The sequence below is a fragment of the Schistocerca nitens genome, chromosome 2 (assembly GCF_023898315.1).
Source record: "Schistocerca nitens isolate TAMUIC-IGC-003100 chromosome 2, iqSchNite1.1, whole genome shotgun sequence".
NCBI lineage: Eukaryota > Metazoa > Arthropoda > Insecta > Orthoptera > Acrididae > Schistocerca > Schistocerca nitens.
Window position 1 is genome coordinate 223,410,363 of NC_064615.1, and position 21,965 is coordinate 223,432,327.

A 21,965-nucleotide genomic window follows, 5' to 3' on the forward strand; every position below is an offset into this window, starting at 1 on the left:
GCAACGGATAGGCGGCGTACACGCAAATTTAAAACCTCGGTTCTCGGACTGAAGCAGGAAAGGTAACACACACACACTGAGCACTAGTGCCACCAAAGATGACCAAAGTCAGAGCTATCGATAGTGAGACTATGAATTCACAGGTGAGGTAGCATTGACTCTGTCCCTCTGTTTTTTGACAAGGGAGAGAGCCGGATTCCAAACAGAGTTTAAACAGAAACCTCCATCCCTGTTAATGAGGTTGCTCGCTAATTTAATCTCAACTGCCTCCTTAATAACATTGTCCCAATAGCTGGATGTGCATGCCAATATCTCAGTGTTATTATATAACATGGGGTGACCAGTATCCAAGCAATGTTCAGCAATAGCAGATCTACTTGGCTGCTGTAATCGTGTGTGCCGTTTATGCTCAGTACATTTTGCCTCCACGGTCGTGATAGTTTGACGAATATATGCCATGCCGCAGCTACAAGGAATACGATATACACCTGCCTTACACACTCCAAGATCATCCTTAACGGAACTCAAAAGTGCTCTAATTTTAGATGGAGGTCGGAAAACACACTTCAGATTGTATTTCCGTAAAATATGACCGATCTTGTTGGACGTGTTTCCTACGTAAGACAAAAAGGCAGTAGACTTAGGTGCTGACTCAGAATTACCATCAAGCACCCGATGTACAGTTGGTCGATAGCGCAACGCATGTTCATCATTTTGACGAAATGTAACTTCAAGATGGGACAGTTCAGCTGGCAAAGTCTCAGCATCAGAAATGACATGTGCCCTGTGTACCAAGGTACGGAGTACCCCTTCACACTGAGCCGGATGGTGACAACTATTAGCCTGTAAGTACAAGTCGGTGTGAGTACGTTTCCTGTAGACTGCATGTCCCAATGATCCATCATCCTTCCTCCTAACCTACACGTCAAGAAAGGGAAGGCAACCATTCTCTTCCATCTCCATCGTAAAATGAATGTTCGGGTGGATCGAGTTCAGATGTTCTAGAAAGACATTCAAATTCTCCCTACCATGAGGCCAAACAACGAAGGTATCATCAACGTATCTAAAGAAACAGGTGGGTTTCAAAGGCGCTGACTCCAATGCACGTTCCTCGAAGTCTTCCATAAACAAATTTGTGATGACAGGAGACAACGGACTGCCCATCGCAACTCCATCTGTCTGCTCGTAATACTGGTCATTAAATAAAAAGTAAATTGATGTCAACACATGCCAAAAGAGATTAGTTAATTCAGCACCAAACCTGGCCTCAATTAACCGCAATGAATCAGACGGAGGAACACGAGTGAAGAGAGAGACCACATCGAAACTCACTAAAATATCAGAATCATTCAACCGCAGTCCCTCCAAACGATGTAAAAAATCAGCTAAGTTCCTGATATGATGTTCACACCGACCTACTTGTGGACTCAACAGAGAAGCAAGATGCTTGGCTACATAATATGTCGGAGTGCCGATGTTACTCACTATAGGATGGAAAGGAATCCCTTCCTTGTGAATCTTCGGAAGGCCATATAACCTCGGGGGAACAGCACTATAGGTGTTAAGACTCTTGATAGTGTCCTGCAACAAACCACTTTTCTTCAGGAGACTGTTGGTCTTTCAACACTTTTTGTGGGGTCAGCATCGATTCTGCGATACGCTGAATCACATAGTAAACGTTGCATCTTTTGTACGTAATCATGTTTATTTAAAACAATTGCCCTTGTCCACAGGTAAAATAACAATATCAGGATCAACTTTGAGAGAGCGTAAAGCAGCCCTCTCTGCTGCTGTTACATTACTCTTGGGTGGACGAGCCCTAGTCAAAACACGGCATGCCACCCTCCTAACCTCCTCTGCAGCGTCACGCAAACTGCCTGTTCAGTTGAACTAATAAAATCAACTACCGGCAAACTCTTCGGAGTAGGTGCAAATTTTCAACCCTTCCCTAGCATGGATAATGTTGCGTCATCAAAAGATTTCACTGTGAGATTTATCACAGAACATCCGACTCCACGCGATGAAAACGTTCAAACTTTGCCAAATGCCGGACAGTGACGGAGTTGTATTCGCAGTCAGCTTGAGTCCATGAAGCACCGTCCAACCAATCCCAAGTGAAATCAGACACTTCAGATGCAACCATTAAATGAAAACGATACAATTCTTTGGAAACAGAATCCAAATGTCGACGAGTAAAATGAATCCTTTCGCAAACAAGAGCCAAGCCAGCACGTTGCTTGATGCAATTGGTGGCAGGAGAATGGATATGGTGCACAACCTTGGCAAATGTTGGGACATGATTTTCATCACGACGCCTCAATAAAAACGACAAAGCACATTGCAGTCTAACTCGACAGCTACGAAGATTATCCAACTTACGTAAAAACCGATACATTTCCTCCCCGTAGAGGTAAACAATATGAGACATGAGTTTCGCCTGGCATATAAAACTTTCAAATAACTTCTGGGAATTCAGCCAGGTAACACTTTCAGTGACCGCCAATATTTTGGCGGGAGAGCACCCCGCCATTTTCAAGGCAAACTGCTGTTTAAACTCTGTTTGGAATATGGCTCTCTCCCTTTCCAAAAAACAGAGGGACAGAGTCAAAGCTACCTCACCTGCGAATTCATAGTCTCACTATCGATAGCTCTGACTTCGGTCATCTTTTGTGGCACTAGTGTTCAGTGTGTGGTTATCTTTCCTGCTTCAGTCCGAGAACCGAGGTTTTAAATTTGCGTGTACGGCGCCTGTCCATTGCAGTTTGCCTTGAAAATGGCGGGGTGTTCTCCCGCCGAAATGTCGACGGTCGCTGAAAGTGTTACCTGGCTGAATACCTGGAAGTTATTTGAAACCATGCATATTGATTTTGAATCTTGGCTCTCACACAATAGTTTTGTCAACATATCTTTTGACAATTAGTCACACATCAAACTGCAATCAGGAGTAAGGATTTTGTCAATATTTCTACATCATCTGTTGATAGAACACATAGACACTCATATTTTTTGGTGTTTTTGCCAGCTGCTCTACAAGCAATTGTACTCTTAGGCAAACCTTACATCTCAGCAGCTTTCCTTATTGACAGTTCTTTCTTCACGGAATCCCAAGCAATTTGCGGGATACCATCTGCAAAGTCATAGTATTTTCAGGCTCCCAACTGCTTATTGTACTGCCTTTCCATGTTATTTAGCCTTAAATATAATCGAAACAATCATTAGTATTTAATTTTGTGGATGATTATTGAAACAAGTGTAACTTGGGACATTGTCCCAAGTAACTGGGATTACAATTTACAACTTAAATAAATTTTAATTGCTTAGGTTGGCAGCTACACAAAATACAAAGCATCTCTGATGCTGAAAAATGGGGTTATAATACTACAATATATTCACCTTTATAATCAATCAGCTTTATAGGTAACTTGTGGTTAGGTAGATGCAGATGTAAATTTGAAGAGAGAGACCACTTCTAAATTAAAAAGCTATTTTTCCTACTTTCAGTAAAGTATTTATGTAAACCCAAACTTAATTAGTTCAAAAGGCATTTCTAATTAAAGATTTCACCTGATTCAAACTTTCAATGCCAATTACAGCTGAACTATTGTAATGTTTTTATGTGTATTTTTCCAGAAAATCAGGTACATCACATAAATCCAACTTCAGTTACACCTCTACCTTGATATCTCCTGGAAAAATGTACATCTTGCTAGTAGACATTCAGTTGCAGGTGCTTTTTGTGTTATATAGGTTCTCACTGATGCAACTCATAACAAAGATATTCCAAATAATGGATTCATATTATCCCAAGTTGCACTGCAGTCCCAAATAACTCCATTTGAGGTACTTTAAGACAATACGTGTTTAAAATATGTGTGCTTTCTTGTACTTCTGAGTATATTGCTTCTTCACAACCAAAATATTATGTATCATATACCGACTTTACGACAAAACAGGTTGATATCACCTCACTTAAATTTTTGGTAATTTTCCTTAAAAAATTCTGATGTTAATCTTCCTTCATTAAGCACATAGTATTCACATCATCAAAATGGTAGAAACAGATTCCCTTCAAAGAACTTTGTTATTCAGTTTCAGTTTTTTGTCCTGGTTGCAATGAGCTTATTAGTTTTGTTAGGAATGATGGTAATCAAAAGTTTTCATACATCTAGCCATAGGAAGAATTTTACGAGGTAATTGGTAAATTGTAGTTAGGTAGATGCAGATACAAATTCGAAGAGAGAGACCACTTCCAAATTAAAGAGCTATTTTTCCTTGTTTCCGTAAAGTATTTATGTAAACCCAAATTTAATTAGTTTAAAAGATATTTTTAATTAAAGATTTCACCTGATTCAAACTTTCAGTGCCAATTACAGTTGAACTACTGTAAATTTACAGGATCTGTGGATAAACTTTTCATCACCAGACTTTTATGAATTAATTGACTCCTGTATAAATGATCAAAGTTCTTAATTAAAAATTACTAAATTTTCAAAAACTACATTTCAACATACATTATGGATCCCATGGTCATAAATGCAGGATTCCCATTCCGTAAACATAAATTAGTATTACATATTTTAATAAATGCTGTTCGTGATAAATAATATGCAAACAAAATATGATGAGAAAATCAGTAGCCAATAAAAGAGGAAACGTATGACCTGTAGAATTTGTAAACTGTTGTAGATGAAAGAAGCTGAACAATATCCTAACGCGAGTATTTATAAGGTCAAAGCTCATGCCATTTCAGTCAGTCTTGCTCTAATCTGTTCTTAGTCTGAGCTCTCAGTCCTTATGTTGATTTCGCTCTTAGTCTTTGGCTGGTATAGATAGTCTGTTTTTTAGCCTAGCCTTGGGAAGAGTTTGTGTTGCTCCTCTGCTCATTTAATTCAGGCTGAGATAACATGTTTTATAGATATGAATAATAGACCAAAATTTGGGTGAATATTTGGGACTATAAAAATTTTTATGTGACTTTCTCGACTTAACTGCATATGAATACACATAATGTAAGGGAAATTCACTAGGAGCTTGATGTAATGTGTCATCTGTGCAAAGTGGTCAACAGAGAAGTGTGTGTGGTAGCAGTTGAAGAAAAGCAGGCATGCAGATTGTGAAGAATAAGCAAGTAAGGAAGCAAGTTAAAAAATGTAAAAAATTAAAAATAGGAGTGTGGGAACTTTAATAGCAGCAATACTTCTGTAGAGGTGCAACCCAAAGGAGTAAAATAATGCCACTTATACCACACATTAGTTACATGCACATACCGTACCTCAGTGATGCACTCTCCGTTCCCTTCTTACAAGGAGAACAAAGCCTCTTCCCAAGGGCAATCTAATAAAATTACTGATGAGATAATTTCCCTCAGTTAATTCTGACAGAATTTAATAAATAATGTCTGGTATTGCTTTCTCTATTTAGATTCCACTTTGAAACCCAAGATCAATACTACCTCTACAGCATATCCTAGAAGAAAGACTAGTGGAAGGACAAACCTTTGTTTATAGCTTTTGCAGATTTAGAGAAAGCTTTTCACAATGTTGACTGGAATACCTGTTTTAAATATAGGTAGCGGAAGGTTATGTATAGAAACCAGACTCCAGTTGTAAGAACTAAAGGGCATGAAAGGGAAGCAGTAGTTGAGGAGAAAGTGAGACAGGATTGTAGCCTCTCCCTCTTGTTATACAATCTGTACGTTGAGTAAGTAATAAAGGAAGCCAAGGAGAAATTTAGAAAGGGAATTAGAGTTCAAGGTTTTTGCCAACGAAGTAATTCTGTCTGAGATGGCAAATGATTTGGAAGAGTAATTGAATTGAATCATATATATTATTTCTCAAGTCAACATCCCTTTTTCTCAACAAATACTAATCATACAGGGGTGAATGAGGTATTGTTAGAAAGGTTTTTTAACCAGCTTCTGACATTTTTGCTTAAGCTCACCACTTGTGGAAAATTTTAACATGAAGGAGACTTTCAACTAGCATAGGCAAAAGGCCATCATGGATGACCAGCTTCATGCTGATATTTTACAATCCATTGAGATAAGCTGCTTTGATAAAGGGCAGGTTGCTATTACACAGGGCTTGTGAACGAGTATCTCAAAAACAGTGAAATTGGTTGAATGTTCTTGTGCTAGTCATGAGCATCTACAGGAAGAGGTAGAAAGACAATGAAATATTAATCACGAATAAGAGGCTCCTTTTTCATATTGTCTTATATCAAATACTGTTTTATTTGTTTAAAAGTATGTATTAACTGGATAATTTATATACAGCAGGTGGGAACAGACTTTACAACATGTCCTTGGATCTCACCAGCCCCCAGACCTTAATTTCTGATAATTTTTCAATCTCAGATTTCTTTTCAGCAACTATGTCAACGGCCTTGCCACAATGGTAACAATGGATCCATTAAGGTCACCAAAGTTAAGTGCTATGAGGCATGCAAGCACTTGGATGGGTGACTGTTCGGGTCTGTCAAGTTGTGTTGGCAAGCGGGGTGCACTTAGTTCGAGGAGGTACTTGCCTGTTAAGTAGCAGCTCTGGTCACAAAAACTGACAATGGCTGGGAGGGTAGTATGCTGGTCACATGCCCCTCCATATCCACATTTAGTGGCACCTGTTGGCTGAGGATGACGTGGCAGTCAGTTGGTACCAATGGGCCTTTTGACCCCGTTCAGATGGAGAGTTTTTAGTCTTCATGCACACTATTCAAGAGAATTAGAGGCAACTTCTGTCAACATCCACTGTATTAAATCTGTTTTGATACAGGTCAGTACTTGTGGTCTTATTGCATGGCTTGAGTTCTTCACTTTGAATGGAGGCAACAAGTAAAAGCATTTACTATCTGTTGGCTGTGTTATGCATCACAGTGTCAGGTGACCCATCAGAAGAAAGCGACTACCAGTGTCCTAATATTTCCTAGTGAGGCACACAGATGACAGTTGTCATTTGTGGATGTTGTATTCAACCAAGCACATGCAATGCAACATCATAATCCAGTGGAAGTTGCAAGGGTGGTCTGTTAGATAAAAAAAGGACAATATTCAGTCGTGTTGCTGCAGATGCCATTGCCTCTCCATGTGTATCTATTGGTTGTGGACACACTACAGGGAGACGGATCAATATACAAGGTGACTTGGACAAGATCACCAAACGTTGCAGCTGTCCTTGGAGACCGATATCTGGACATCTCTGTGTTGCGTTTTCATATAGACACCGCAAGAGCACTGTAAGATGATCTGAGAAGGGCCACTGGAGCTGCTGTGTACAGTCGAACTGTATTGAACAGGTTACAAGAAAGGACTTCAAGACCTAGACATACCATTCAAGTGACATGCTTTACACACCAAAATCTTGCAGCACACCTTCAGTTCTGCCATTCCCATGTCAATTGGAAACTTTGTCAATGGCAAAACATGTTATTCACAGATGAGTCCAGATATCCTCTGACATGAGGTGATGGCTGTGTTTGTGTGCTGAAGCCTGTGATGAGTATTATCTGCTAAATGTTGTCCAGGAAATTGACAGATTTCCAAGGTTCTGTGACGTTTTGGGGAGGCTGTATAGCTATTGTTGTTATTTGCAGTTGCCTTATCGCCAGGCAGTCCACTGAACAGATCCTGTTGGACTATGTGGTGGCTACTGCATACGGTGATAGTCCTGAATTTCCTCTAATGCCAGGGCCTATGTGGCAGGTGTCAGCAGGGATGCCTTGCAAAAGCTGGACATTGCAGTAACAGAAAGGCCGGCAGTGAGTCTCAACATAAGCCACATCATGCGTACATGGGACATGCTCGACAGACGTGGTCATGGTCATGCTGTTGCACCACAGACTCTCAAGGGCTCTCATAGAAGAATGGGAACAGATATCACAGGATGACCTCTGTAGACTTATACAGAGCATGCCACATAGGTGTCAGACAGTGATAAATGCTCATGGAGGGAATGTACGTTATTGAAGCTCAGAGTCAAATTAAAAACACTCAGGATGATGGAATGAATGATTGTTTCCACTTTGTTTTTGACACCTGTTGGACATTTCAGTTCTTTTTATGTAAGCAATCAAGGATGTGATTTTTTTTTTTTTTTTTTTTTGGTACTAAAATTGTGAAAGAGAAAGTCAGGGCATACTGTTACAACAACTAGTTTCAAGATAAAGGTATAGCTTGGCAACATACGCAGTCCTAAATTATTGCTCAATGGAGTATAGCAGATGCCCAAAGCCATGTTTCCTTAATTCTTTTGAGCAGTATATTTTATTTTCTGAGGTATCTATTTTTCTTCAACCCCTACCTCACACCTGCCTACCATATATAATGCCATTAGCTTTCTGCTTTTATTACCTCCTACTTGATATTTTTTAAGTAATCTCCATCTTGCTTGTTACCATGTCTTCAACCTTTAAGCACACATCTGGTGCAGTCACCAATAATCAGTCTCATCCTCTCATTCCATTTGGTAAGTCTCCCCTGACGTGGTGTTTTAGGCGACTTTTCAGTAACTCTCCCCATTTCCTAAATCTTACCAGTCCTTTCCTTCATCCCTCTTCCTTCCGCTTTAACCCTTCTACCAGAAGAAGGACTGTGGCTCAGAAAGCTTGCATATTTCCTAAACCAATATGTGTGTTTTCTCCTGCTGCCGCTTGGTGAGTAAGTATTTTATGTGCAATTATTTTTATTGATAAACTATTGATTTGGTACCCTCTGAAATCTATGTGCTTCCGCATCTAAAGAAAATTGTGGTTGGTAAGAGTGAGTAAACAGTACCATTGATGCACTTATAAATTAGCATTTATTTTCACAAATATTTGGGTTTACAGCCATATCAAAATATTAGGCTAACAAATGCCTTTTGAAATTAGCTTATTTTATATACATATATTTTTATTTAAAAGAATACTGAGATAAACTGACAGTATTGCTGCTTCTTTTCTAACATTAGCTGGTGGCATTTGTTTCAACTGAAAAACCACCTCTTTGACTCTGATCTCCAGTCTTTATATACATACAGTTAAATTTGTACATTTAGCATATTTGTATTTCTTCATATATTTTCAGTTAAGAGGTAATAATTTATGAATATCACACACTGCTTAAATGACACTGAAATGATACTATGTTTAACGTAACTGTTTGATGTGAAATGCATATAAAATATATTCATTTTTGTGTACTCTCCCTGGTGAAGTATATAGTAGTGATATAATTTTCTCTGTTTGGACACTTATTTAAAATTTGCTATCAGACACTTCTCCTGGGCTTTCTAATGCCTCTCTTCGTTTCTGTATGGCTTTTGTCAGTTTCTTTATGGGACCCATTTTAAGACCTAGTTTTTCAAAGTCATTTGCATCCAATAACATTAAAGCTTCTAGGTCTATCTTCTCCTCAACAAACAGGCTAGTATACTCAGCCAAGCCTGCTGATACTAGAAATAGGTGCAAAGATGTCCATCGTGAGTCTGTTGCTTCATCATCTTCATCTGAAAAAAATGCGCATTATTATTTTAAAGAAAATAGCATATAATGTCACTGTACGAAGAATCTTTTCATTCTGAAATATCTAGAATAATTTGCTTGATTTCATTAATAAGAATCTTATAATTGACTGAATATTACACTTTCATAGATAACACAGTAAAAAAAGTTTTAGCATTCATTACCACAAAATATAATCAGGCACAATACAGAAGCATACAACGTACATCTGTGCAGTGACAGATTAGTTCATTTATAAATAAATAAACACAATACAACCAGTTGTTAACATAAAAAATAATAGTCTCCGTGCACCTGATGACACAAGGGACCAATAACACCTCTTTAAGCCAGAAGCCCTAAATTCTGTAACATCTTCAGGAAAATATGTAAATGGTTAGTGTGTAAACCTCAAATATAAAGCTCTCAAAACAAATACACAATACAGGCACACAGGACTATAAGTATGCTACGTTATTTCCTAAAGTATTTCATTTTACTAGTCTACCTAAATGCATTTGCTATCAAAGTGATAATTTTAAAACATTTCTAGAGATTTTAGAATTGTTGCTCTTCCAGGAGCAATTCTGTTAAGCTAAAAACAAGAACTGTCATTTGACAATAGAGCAACACTCTGAAATGTGTCATAATTGAAGTTTAGTGACTCATAATGGTTTTATTTATTTATAGTTTAAATATACAGGCACAGAAACCAATAAAATGTGTTTATATGTGATGATGAGAAGTAACTTTTTTTCATTTACTGTGAATGCAAAGACTTCTCTGGCTGTTAACAGTCTCTCTCTAGGAAAACGAGCAACAGATAGTATTGTTTGTGCTTGTGATGTCTTTTTCATAAATGATCATAAACAGTTGGATAATATGACAATCTTCCTGCAATGTAGAGGATTTAAATTGTAGTAGTTCAAAAGAAAAATGCCTTTTGCATGCTGCACACTAAGTTTTTTTAATTAACTTGTGCACCCAGATTCGTTTCGCCTTAGTTACAAGGCATCTTCAGCACATACACATTTATTTGCATATACAGGCTATAATTTTAAAAATTGAAGTTTTATAATGAAATGGAAAAATACTTGTGGAGCCACATCTAATTCATTATTTGTATGTCAAGTAGCTTTCTCTCATGTGGCAAGCATTGCGCTCTGTAAGTACTGTTCCATTTCATCATGAATCTTCAATGAACAGTTTTAAATCTATAACCTGTATGTGCAAATGATAACCTATATGTGCAAATGAAAAAAAAAATGTATAATATTTCAGGACACTCACTGAAGATGCCTTTAACTAAGGTGAAACATATCTGCGTGCATGAGTTAAATAAATAAAAAAAAGACTTAATATGCAGCATGCAAAAGTCATTTTTCTTTTGAACTGCTTCAATTTATATACAGTTGCTGCAAAAATGGTCACCACAAGAAACTTGTTACAGAGGATGTAGTACTGTCAAGTCTACAAGTACTGACTCCCAGTAATAATTGTCGGATAATTTGACACTCTTCCTGCAATATAGAGGATTTATTACTATGGTGTCTACAAGTACTCACTCCCAGCAGAACCACGGAGTTATCCTCGGGAACTAAATGAGAAAATAGATACAACTGCATTTGTATGGTTGTGCACGTACAGTGTATATAGTGTATATGAGAGAGAGAGAGAGAGAGAGAGAGAGAGAGAGAAGTAGTTCAAAACCTAATTAAGTTTCTGTGCTGTTAGCTGGCTCTGTGCTATGCATTAGTTAGTAATAAGGATGTGGTGACCTTTCATCAGTTTTGTTTATTTGGGTGTGTCTGTTACTATAGTAACCTCAGCTCGAATGTTACTGAATTATAAGCCAACAAGATATTATTGTCACAAACTTTTCAGCTGCCAGTAGCAGCTATTTGCAGATAATACTTTTAAAACAGTTTCACTCAAATATTTATTTTTAAATGCCCATGAACAGGAAATGTGCAGGAGAATCTAATTACTGATAAGCTTCTGAATCTGCTGCTTTGACCGATGATTGGATTTATTGTGAACTAGAGCAAACATGTGCAAACAGTTCATGGTTGAGCAAATGAGAGACTTCAATGGGTTAGAAGTTTTCTCAGGAGTGTAGTCTATTAGCCATGGAGACTGCATATAGGACTCTTGAGTAACGTATTCTTTACTGTTGCTCCAGTGTAGGTTCCTACAGGATTTCCAGTAGGCTTACTGCCAAAAAGAAAATCTTGAAAGAATGCAAGAAATGCAGCTGAGTGTTAGTCAGTTTAGCACACATGCAAACTGAGCTTAGATACTCTAAGTTCTTAAAGAAAAAACAGTTTGGAGTTATATTACATTAGGAAGAAATACTAAATCATGTAGACTGCAAACAATTTTCCAATTTTTCCTTATGTCAGTACACTTTCAAATGAAATAGCGAAAGATGGCGACTAATAATGAGATGAATAACAGGGTGACAATTATAGAACTACATGAAAAATAAAATAAAATAAAATAAAACATAAATTAGTTACAAACCATGGCCTGCATACGCTTTATTCAACATGTAAACATAACTACAGATATTTGGGTTTAGGTTATGACATGTTCGATATGCCTGCCATCATTGGCGATGATGTGGTGCAGATCCACTGAACTGTCAGAACATCGATGCTGTCTATGACCTCCTGAATGGCTGTCTTCAGTTCATCAGTGGTTTTGGGTTATTGCTGTACACCTTGTCTTTAATATAACACTACAAAAAAGAGCTGCATGTGTTCACATCTAGAGAATATGGCAGCCAGTTGAGGCCCATGCCAGTGGCCTCTGGGTACCCTGTAGCCAGAATGTGGTCCCTGAACTGCTTCTCCAGGACATCAAACACTATCCTGTTGTGATGGAATCGAGCTCCATCATGCACAAACCACATCTTGTCAAATCAGGGTCACTTTGGATAAGGGGGATGAAATCATCTTCCAAAATCTTCACATACTATTCGGTAGTCATTGTGCCCTCAAGGAATATTGCACCAATTATTCCAATTATTCCATGACTGGACATAGCACACCACACAGAAACCTATTCTGGGTGATGAGACTTCTCAGTTGCGAAATGCAGATTCTCAGTCCCCCAAATGCGCCAATTTCGCGTATTGACAAACCCATCAACATGAAAATGGCCGACAACAACAAGCCACATGCACATACTAATTCCCATCATGTCCCACAGCCAACCATGCAGTTTGAACATCCTAAAGCAAACTGTTCAGAAGTTATGATGATTTATTTCATATATTTCAATAATTGTCACCCTGTACTTTCCACTGTGCAGTGTAAAGTGGCTTGGTATATATACACTGGTCAGCCAGAAGATTATGACCACCCCTGTTCTGGTACAGTTTGGTACAAAACATGTAACTGATGCATGGGGTACAGTGGAGTCACTCATTTCACTCTAGGTGTGACAGTGGGGGATACTGCCATTATTAGAATTTAATGCACTTAAAGAAATGGTAAAACTGCTAATAAGTAGTGATGAAGGGGGAAGAGGAAGTAAAATATAAATGTCTCATTGAAGGAAATGGACATAAGGTACTTATTTACCATTTGAAACAGAGTAGGCAGTAATCAGACTTCCAGTGGGGTGTGAAATACAATTCTGGGGGAGACAGAGCACTTTGCTGCAAATAGGGCTCAGCAGTAGACAAGCAATCCATGTTCTGTATGTTCTACAGTATTAATTTATTTTGTTAATGGGTTTTCAGCTTGCATGGCCACCATCAGATTGACTATCATCATGTAAGGTGCTACCATATGCATAAAAAAAGCACTGAAGAAGATGTTGTACTTTGAACGTGATATACTACCATATAATAAATGTCGTCTTTGACGGCGTAGTGGTAATGTCATTAAAAACGTTAAACAATAAATAAATATAAAGGGAACAAACCAGAGAAAGATTAATGTGAAATATCAAGAAGGAAGAAAAAGACAGTGCCTGTATAACAGTTTAAATTAAATAAAATAAACAATCATGATGAATTAATTTGAATACAAGACAAGAGCACTGAACTAGCTCAAAGTGGCATTATATAAGTTGTTGTTGTTGTCTTCAGTCCTGAGACTGGTTTGATGCAGCTCTCCATGCTACTCTATCCTGTGCAAGCTTCTTCATCTCCCAGTACTTACTGCAACCTACATCCTTCTGAATCTGCTTAGTGTATTCGTCTCTTGGTCTCCCTCTACGATTTTTACCCTCCACACTGCCCTCCAATGCTAAATTTGTGATCCCTTGATGCCTCAGAACATGTCCTACCAACCGGTCCCTTCTTCTTGTCAAGTTGTGCCACAAACTCCTCTTCTCCCCAATTCTATTCAATACCTCCTCATTAGTTATGTGATGTACCCATCTAACCTTCAGCATTCTTCTGTAGCACCACATTTCGAAAGCTTCTATTCTCTTCTTGTCCAAACTATTTATCGTCCATATTTCACTTCCATACATGGCTACACTCCATACAAATACTTTCAGAAACGACTTCCTGACACTTAAATCTATACTCAATGTTAACAAATTTCTCTTCTTCAGAAACGCTTTCCTTGCTATTGCCAGTCTACATTTTATATCCTCTCTACTTCGACCATCATCAGTTATTTTCCTCCCCAAATAGCAAAACTCCTTTACTACTTTAAGTGTCTCATTTCCTAATCTAATTCTCTCAGCATCACCCGACTTAATTTGACTACATTCCATTATCCTCATTTTGCTTTTGTTGATGTTCATCTTATATCCTCCTTTCAAGACACTGTCCATTCCGTTCAACTGCTCTTCCAAGTCCTTTGCTGTCTCTGACAGAATTACAATGTCATAGGCGAACCTCAACGTTTTTATTTCTTCTCCATGGACTTTAATACCTACTCCGAATTTTTCCTTTTTTTTCCTTTACTGCTTGCTCAATATACAGATTGAATAACATCAGGGACAGGCTACAACCCTGTCTCACTCCCTTCCCAACCGATGCTTCTCTTACATGCCCCTCGACTCTTGTAACTGCCATCTGGTTTCTGTACAAATTGTAAATAGCCTTTCGCTCCCTGCATTTTATCCCTGCCACCTTTATAATTTGAAAGAGAGTATTCCAGTCAACATTGTCAAAAGCTTTCTCTAAGTCTACAAATGATAGAAATGTAGTCTTGCCTTTCCTTAATCTATTTTCTAAGATAAGTCATAGGGTCAGTATTGCCTGACATGTTGCAACATTTCTGCGGAATCCAAACTGATCTTCCCCGAGGTCGGCTTCTACCAGTTTTTCCATTCGTCTGTAAAGAATTTGCCTTAGTATTTTGCAGCTGTGACTTATTAAACTGATTGTTCGGTAATTTTCACATCTGTCAACACCTGCTTTCTTTGGGATTGGAATAATTACATTATTCTAGAAGTTTGAGGGTATTTCACCTGTCGCATACATCTTGCTCACCAGATGGTAGAGTTTTGTCAGGACTGGCTCTCTCAAGGCCGACAGTAGTTCCAATGGAATGTTGTCTACTCCCGGGGCCTTGTTTCGACTCAGGTCTTTCAGTGCTCTGTCAAACTCTTCACGCAGTATCGTATCTCCCATTTCACCTTCATCTACATCCTCTTCCATTTCTATAATATTGTCCTCTAGTACATCGCCCTTGTATAGACCCTCTATGTACTCCTTCCACCTTTCTGCTTTCCCTTCTTTGCTTAGAACTGGGTTTCCATCTGAGCTCTTGATATTCATACAAGTGGCTCTCTTTTCTCCAAAGGTCTCTTTAATTTTCCTGTAGGCAGTATCTATCTTACCCCTAGTGAGATAAGCCTCTACATCCTTACATTTGTCGTCTATCCATCCCTGCTTAGCCATTTTGCACTTCCTGTCGATCTCATTTTTGAGACGTTTGTATTCCTTTTTGCCTGCTTCATTTCATGCATTTTTGTATTTTCTCCTTTCATCAATTAAATTCAATATTTCTTCTGTTACCCAAGGATTTCTACGAGCCCTCGTCTTTTTACCTACTTGATCCTCTTCTGCCTTCACTACTTCATTCCTCAAAGCTCCCCATTCTTCTTCTACTGTATTTCTTTCCCCCATTCCTGTCAATTGTTCCCTTATGCTCTGCCTGAAACTCTGTACAACCTCTGGTTCTTTCAGTTTATACAGGTCCCATCTCCTTAAATTCCCACCTTTTTGCAGTTTCTTCAGTTTTAATCTACAGTTCATAACCAATAGATTGTGGTTAGAGTCCACATTTGCCCCTGGAATTGTCTTACAATTTAAAACCTGGTTCCTAAAACGCTGTCTTACCATTATATAATCTATCTGATACCTTCTAGTATCTCCAGGATTCTTTCATGTATACAACCGTATTTTATAAGTAAGGCAGAATAATTTCTCTTAAAGTAGTGGAGATGTACATATTATAAAACAACAGAATAAATATAGTACATAAATAATCAAAACAAACGAAATAAATACATGGAAAAATGGAGGAAAAGAAAGGAACAGAGAGTGTGGATACATTGGAAAACTGTGAGAAGTAAGTGAAATTTAGAAAAGGTGAAGTATTCAGCTGTGTTTGGTCATTTAATATTAAATCAGGACTGTATGGCAGATGCCTGTAATTTCAGGGATTTCAACTGTTTAATTTTTTGGCCTTTGTTTGCTAAATGGAGGGCATGGGACAGTGCCTGGAACTGTGTCCCTCACTCAATAACTTCTGTAGAACACACACAATATTGTGCTTTTAATTAATAATTATGAAGTTTTTCCGCTGAGAAGCAATGGAAGAATTAGTTAATGTAGTCTGTGTTCAGTTCTTGACCCACTGATATTACATATTATGATCATAGTGGTCATGGAACGAAAATAAGTTGTTTGATATGCTGAACCATGTCCCTGCTTTGTTACATCATTTAATAAGTCATGAAACATCATTTTACTGGAGATTGCCAGCTCATCACCTGCATTCTGGGCAATACACTTGCTGGCAGCAGCGTTATTAGTATGGGGTTGTATTGTGTATCAAACCGGGGAGCTAGAAATGGCAGAGAAGCTTCATCCTGTTGTTGGTTCATAACCCCACAACAGGCCACAGCAGTCCACGCACACCACCACTGCCCCACACCAAACCCAAGGTTATTATGTGGTTCGGCCCCCAGTGGATCCTGCCCCCCCATGAATGTCTCATACCAAACTAGTGTAACACCAAATGTTTGCGTGGTAAGGTAATTATGGTGTACACGTATGTGGAGACTATTTAAGCAGCAGTCACCTACATAGTGTAACTGAGGCAGAATAAGGGGAACCAGCCTGCATTTGCTGAGACAGATGGAAAACCACCTTAAGAACCATCCACAGCTGGCTGGCACACCAGACCTTGACACTAATCTGCCGGGCAGATTCGTACCAGAGACCGGCACGCCTTCCCACTTGGTAAGCAGTGGTTAGCGGGGCAGGCTTTGTAAGGGAGTACTTGGATGTGCAGTTCTTGCAGAAGGCAACACTGAAGCTGAGGAGTATGTCAAAATTGCTGAATGAATTTTCACTCTGCAGTGGAGCGTGTGCCGATTTAAAACTTCCGGTATATTAAAACAAGTGTGCAGGATTGGGCAAATACTCTAGCAACTGAGCTAACCCAGCATGACTCATGACCTAACCTTACAGCTTAACTTCTGCCTGTACCTCTTTCCAAATGGAACACAAGTTCTCCTGAAAAATTGTTACAAATTGCATGCACTCTTTCAGGTTTGTGTTTTCCCAAAAGTATATGCTGCCTTCCAGTTGAACAATTGTACCGTATAGCCAGAATCCTACTGTAATTGTTTGAGGAGCATGATGAGGAACTGCAGTTGATGTCTTGGCCTGCAAATTCATTCCAACTGAACACTAAAAACATGTTTGGGACATCTCTAAATACCAGTTTAAAGTTCACAAATCATGCCATCCTAATCTACAGGAACTGTGTGGCCTGTGTGCTGACATTTGGTGTCATCTACATCTGAGAACTTAGCAAGAAGTTTTAAAAGTCCATGCTATGTTATATTCAAAATGTTGTACATGCTAAAAGTAAATAAACATCCTATTAAGTGGGTAGAAATGATGTTCCGGTTGACCAGTGAATATATATTTAAATGTAGATTCCATCTCTAATGTAAATATTATTTTGTCAGGGACAGAAACCTGCTATTAGTCAAATGTGCTAACAGAATTTTAATATAGTTTTCTCAACTTTTTCACACTGTTGTTGCAAGAGGTCAATAAAGAAAGTGACAACATGGTTATCTTCAGCCAGATTACTTTGTTTCATACTTGATATTAATCTCATCCAACTTGAGTGTTTTTTTTTTAATTAGTTAATATGCACACTCCACTGAAATCTGCACTATCTATGAGGTCTGTACTCCTCTGCGAAATGACCTCTTTAGGACTAGTAGCAGCTGGTTTAAATCACCCCCTAGTGGTTTGGAAAAGACTATTATTAAGAAGCCAAATCTCTTAACTATTAGCCACTCCAATAGCTACGAGTCTCACTGTGAAATGTTCCACATGAAATTAACTATCTTTCCAGTGGTAAATGTTAAGCCACAAATTATTTTATTTTTTTCATGAATGAAGTATAAGTGCATGTTATTATTGGATGATAATGAATATTGTAACTTATTCACCTGAACTGAGGTCATCATCATCCCAAGGCAGGCCATTATTTCGTCTGAGACTGCCTGCACTGCCAATACTGGAAGTATCATCAGCAACACCTCTTTCACTTGGTCCCACTGCACTGTCCTGGTCTTCTTGCGTTGGCAGAGCAGTCAGTACTGCTGTTATATTGTTCCTGTTCACAAACAAGAGTATGCTTTGAAACATACTGGGAAGGAGACAAATATTTAATATAAAGAGACAGTTAAAAACTATATGCATAACATCATGTGCAACAGGAAAAATAGTGCATAATAAATGGACACTACAAACCTGTGAAGAAATTTTTGTTGTAGTCCTGAGGTGATACACAAGGGCTACAGCATATACTTCACATTATCAGTACTGGTTTCAATGGGATTTTAAATTTAGAAACAAAATTTCATCCTTGAAAACTACTGCAAGAATATTTTCATAGCAAATGAGATTCTTTGAGAGAAGGCAAGATGTATTTTGAAGTTACTAATAACAAATATAGCTAAGCAGGACATGTTTACTGAGTTTAGGTGGAATTGCTGTACTGTACTGTAACAAACTTAGTTATCACCTATAAAAATGAAAATTATCAATTATTGACAATATAATGTAAATGAATAGATTGAAAAATCTACTCACAAAGTGGCGGCATGAGAACACTGACAAAATTGTTTAACTTTTATAAGCTTTCAGAGCCAGTGGCTCATTCCTTTGGCTGAAGAAAGGTGATGGAACAGGACAAGAGAGTTTTTGGGAAAGGGGTACAGTTCAGAAAAATCTCATCCCATCCGGCAAGTCTCTCCTGACCCGGGGTTCTGGGTGACTTCTCTGAACTGTACCCATTTCCCTAAACCTCTACAGTCCTCTTCTTTCACTGCTCTTCCTTCCCCTTCAACTCTTCTTTCATAACAAGGAGCCACTGGCTCCAAAAGCTTGTAAAAGTTAGATCTTTTTGTATGTACGTTCTCTTGCCACCACTTGGTGAGTTGATTTTTTATCTATCTTCTTTATCTATCCATTTACTCTCTGTGACTTGCTTGATGACCTAAGTAATAAAGAATAAGTTCTATGTTTGTCACTTATATGCCTAAAAGCCAACTGTTTGACAGATTTCTTTGTGTATAACATAGAAACAAATGTGTTTAATTTAACATTAATGTTTTTATGTCTCATAATTACATTGCAGATTGTTTGCTACTTGTAAAACATTGCTTAATCTGATCTCTCAGGTTTTCTTGGCTTGCGTGATTAATGGTGAGCTTTTGGGAATCCAGCTGAGCTTTTGTTTTAAATTTTTTTTGTTGCAATATTTTGACAACTGACCCAGTCATCTTCTTTACATGCTGTGAGTTGTGCTGTGGAAATTCAGGCAGCTAGTACACACAACAGCACAACTCACAACATGTCTCAAAGACAACTGGATCAGTCATCAAAATATTGTGGGAAAAAGAAAATGGAAACAACTCAGATGAACACCTGGAAGTTCCCCATTAATTACTTAATATATTATGGCATATTAACTAATTTTACTACATGGTAATCTGCTATAAATGTCGACTCCTAAGAATGTACCTGAATGCTACACTTCCAAAACCTGGTCTGTCAAAGATACTAGCTGGTTCTTGCAGAAGAACTTCATCTCCAAAACCACTGTCTGTGTTATGGAGGAGATCTGGTTCTGACATACAACGACTGAGGTCACCACTAGTATCAAAGACGACATCTTGAAGTCTGCCGCGTTTTCCTGTACAAAAATATAGCTGATAAATACTTTGAATATTATGTATAACAATTCCAAATTACTGTTGAGAAGAAATGTGATTACAAAACAGTAAAAAATTGTAAATTATTATATACAAACTAAAATGCAAAAGCCCTGAATCAGAAAAAAATCCCTTGTAACAGTTAAATTCCAGTAAAGTAATTCTTGATACTCCAGGAGATTTTCTATGAATTACAAATGACTGTACATGTAATCTGGGAATCGTTATAGAAAGTCATTGTGAACGCCAAAATTGTGGTGGTCTAACTTTACTCTCCCTTTTGAAGAATGGATTCATTATTTCTATTGTTAAGAAGAAACAACTTTAATCTACATTTGAAAACACTTCTGCTGTCTCTCAGACACTTTATCTCAATAGCTCAGTTATCAAAGACTTTTATACCCAAGTACTGCACTCATATCTGTCTCAAAATTAGATTCACTAGAAGGAATTGCAGATCATTTTTCCTTCTCGTATTATATTGGTGAATATCACTATTACCCACAAATACAACAAATTTCATGAGTAAATGAATGTATTGTCAGACTGTGGGTAATGTTCACAATTGTTTAAACAGGTGCCTGTAAGATGTACAAGTGTGTACTCTACATATATAGTTCTAACTCCTGTCTTTTGTGCAATTAATACTTTTTGCCTAAGTGAGGAGTTACCCAGAATTTTATCATGTACCCAACATCAGTGGATGAAAATATGCAAAATGTCTTAACTTACTTATTGGTATGTCTCTAAAGTTGGTGAACTTACGTGAAAGATAAAGCAGGCAAATAGCATGCAAACAGTGCATCAGAAGCAATGAGATTCATATTAAGTTAATAATTCATTCAAGGAAGTTAGACAGGCCTAGATCATCAGCTGAGCTCAATGAATATACTTATTACCAAAGAATGTATTTGGAAGAAAGAAAAGAGGCTAAATTTATGAGAAAAATAAAACAACAGTAAATTGAAAGTAAAGACTGGGGATGCTATAACACATCTGAGATAGTTTTATTGCTAAGGAGGCAAGACCTCATAACTCATTTGAAGTACTGGTAAAAGAAGGTGTTCTGCAGTGGCATGTGATTGACTTTTCTATTTGCAATGGCTGTAAATGAATATCTTAATCAACACACGGGAAAGATGCTACTTTTGGAAAAAAAAAAGAAAGAAAGACTGTTGCTGTTGCTGTTATAAGCCCTCTACGGGAACTTGCTGGAGGAAAATGTCCACATGTACTATGTAAGTGTAGATACTAAAATCAGTATCATACTGGTAAGGAATTCTGATCACAGAGCTCGGATAAATTGTATTTATGGCTAATGATATGAAGGAGTAAATTACATAAAGAGGGATGAAAGTAGAAATTAATAGAATTTTTTTATTAAATCATTGCTAGGACAGCAGATACCTCATAATACATACTGGTGTAAAAATGGAGGGAAGAGAAGGGGATAAGAACAAAGCAGCAAGACAAAAGATCTAAGTATGTGATCTAGAGAAATGAAACTTTTTCATATTAGTCATTGCTGATATTTCCAAATATAGATGTTAGCGATTACATTGGTCCATGCATGATGGTGCATGGTATCCTTAGGTTCCAAAAATTCATTGACAAAAACCTGATTGTTCAAGGGATCATATCTCTGAATCTGTTGATCATAGGGATAAGGGGTCAAGTGTTTTGGATAGCCCTTGGCCTAGCAACATTTGTACACCTATTGGAAGAATGAGCATACTGTAGCTACCCTACAGAACAGGATCATAGTTTAAATATTGCACATTCCCTCGAGCTCAGGCAAATTGAGCAAATCAGATGGTTCTTTTGCATTTGGTGTGGTCTACGGTGGATTTCTGATGGCTCATAAAAGCACCATTTGTTCATGAGTGGTCCCTGAGAAAACCCCAAAAAACCATGATTTTTGGGTGCCCAAAGTACCAGTTGTGGCTATAATTTCTATCTATGGAAAACTTGAAATTTTTACCATATGTTCTTAAGATGGTGTTCTCAGAGAACCTTAAAGCTTTTTTCAATGTCATTATCCATTACTG

The 21,965-nt window shown here is 37.9% G+C and overlaps 1 protein-coding gene across 1 annotated transcript in view; it reads right to left on the reverse strand.

The window, feature by feature from the left end:
- Window positions 1-8,787: 8,787 nt before the first annotated feature.
- The window catches only part of LOC126235946 (ankyrin repeat and SAM domain-containing protein 4B), a 274,987-nt gene continuing 261,809 nt past the window's right edge, over window positions 8,788-21,965 (reverse strand). The window contains exons 7-9 of the mRNA XM_049944917.1: window positions 19,727-19,898; window positions 18,148-18,314; window positions 8,788-9,479 (exon numbers count right to left, since the gene is read on the reverse strand). Coding sequence (XP_049800874.1) covers window positions 9,229-9,479; window positions 18,148-18,314; window positions 19,727-19,898 — 590 coding nt within the window. The 3' untranslated portion in view covers window positions 8,788-9,228. The remainder of the gene's footprint in view (window positions 9,480-18,147; window positions 18,315-19,726; window positions 19,899-21,965) is intronic.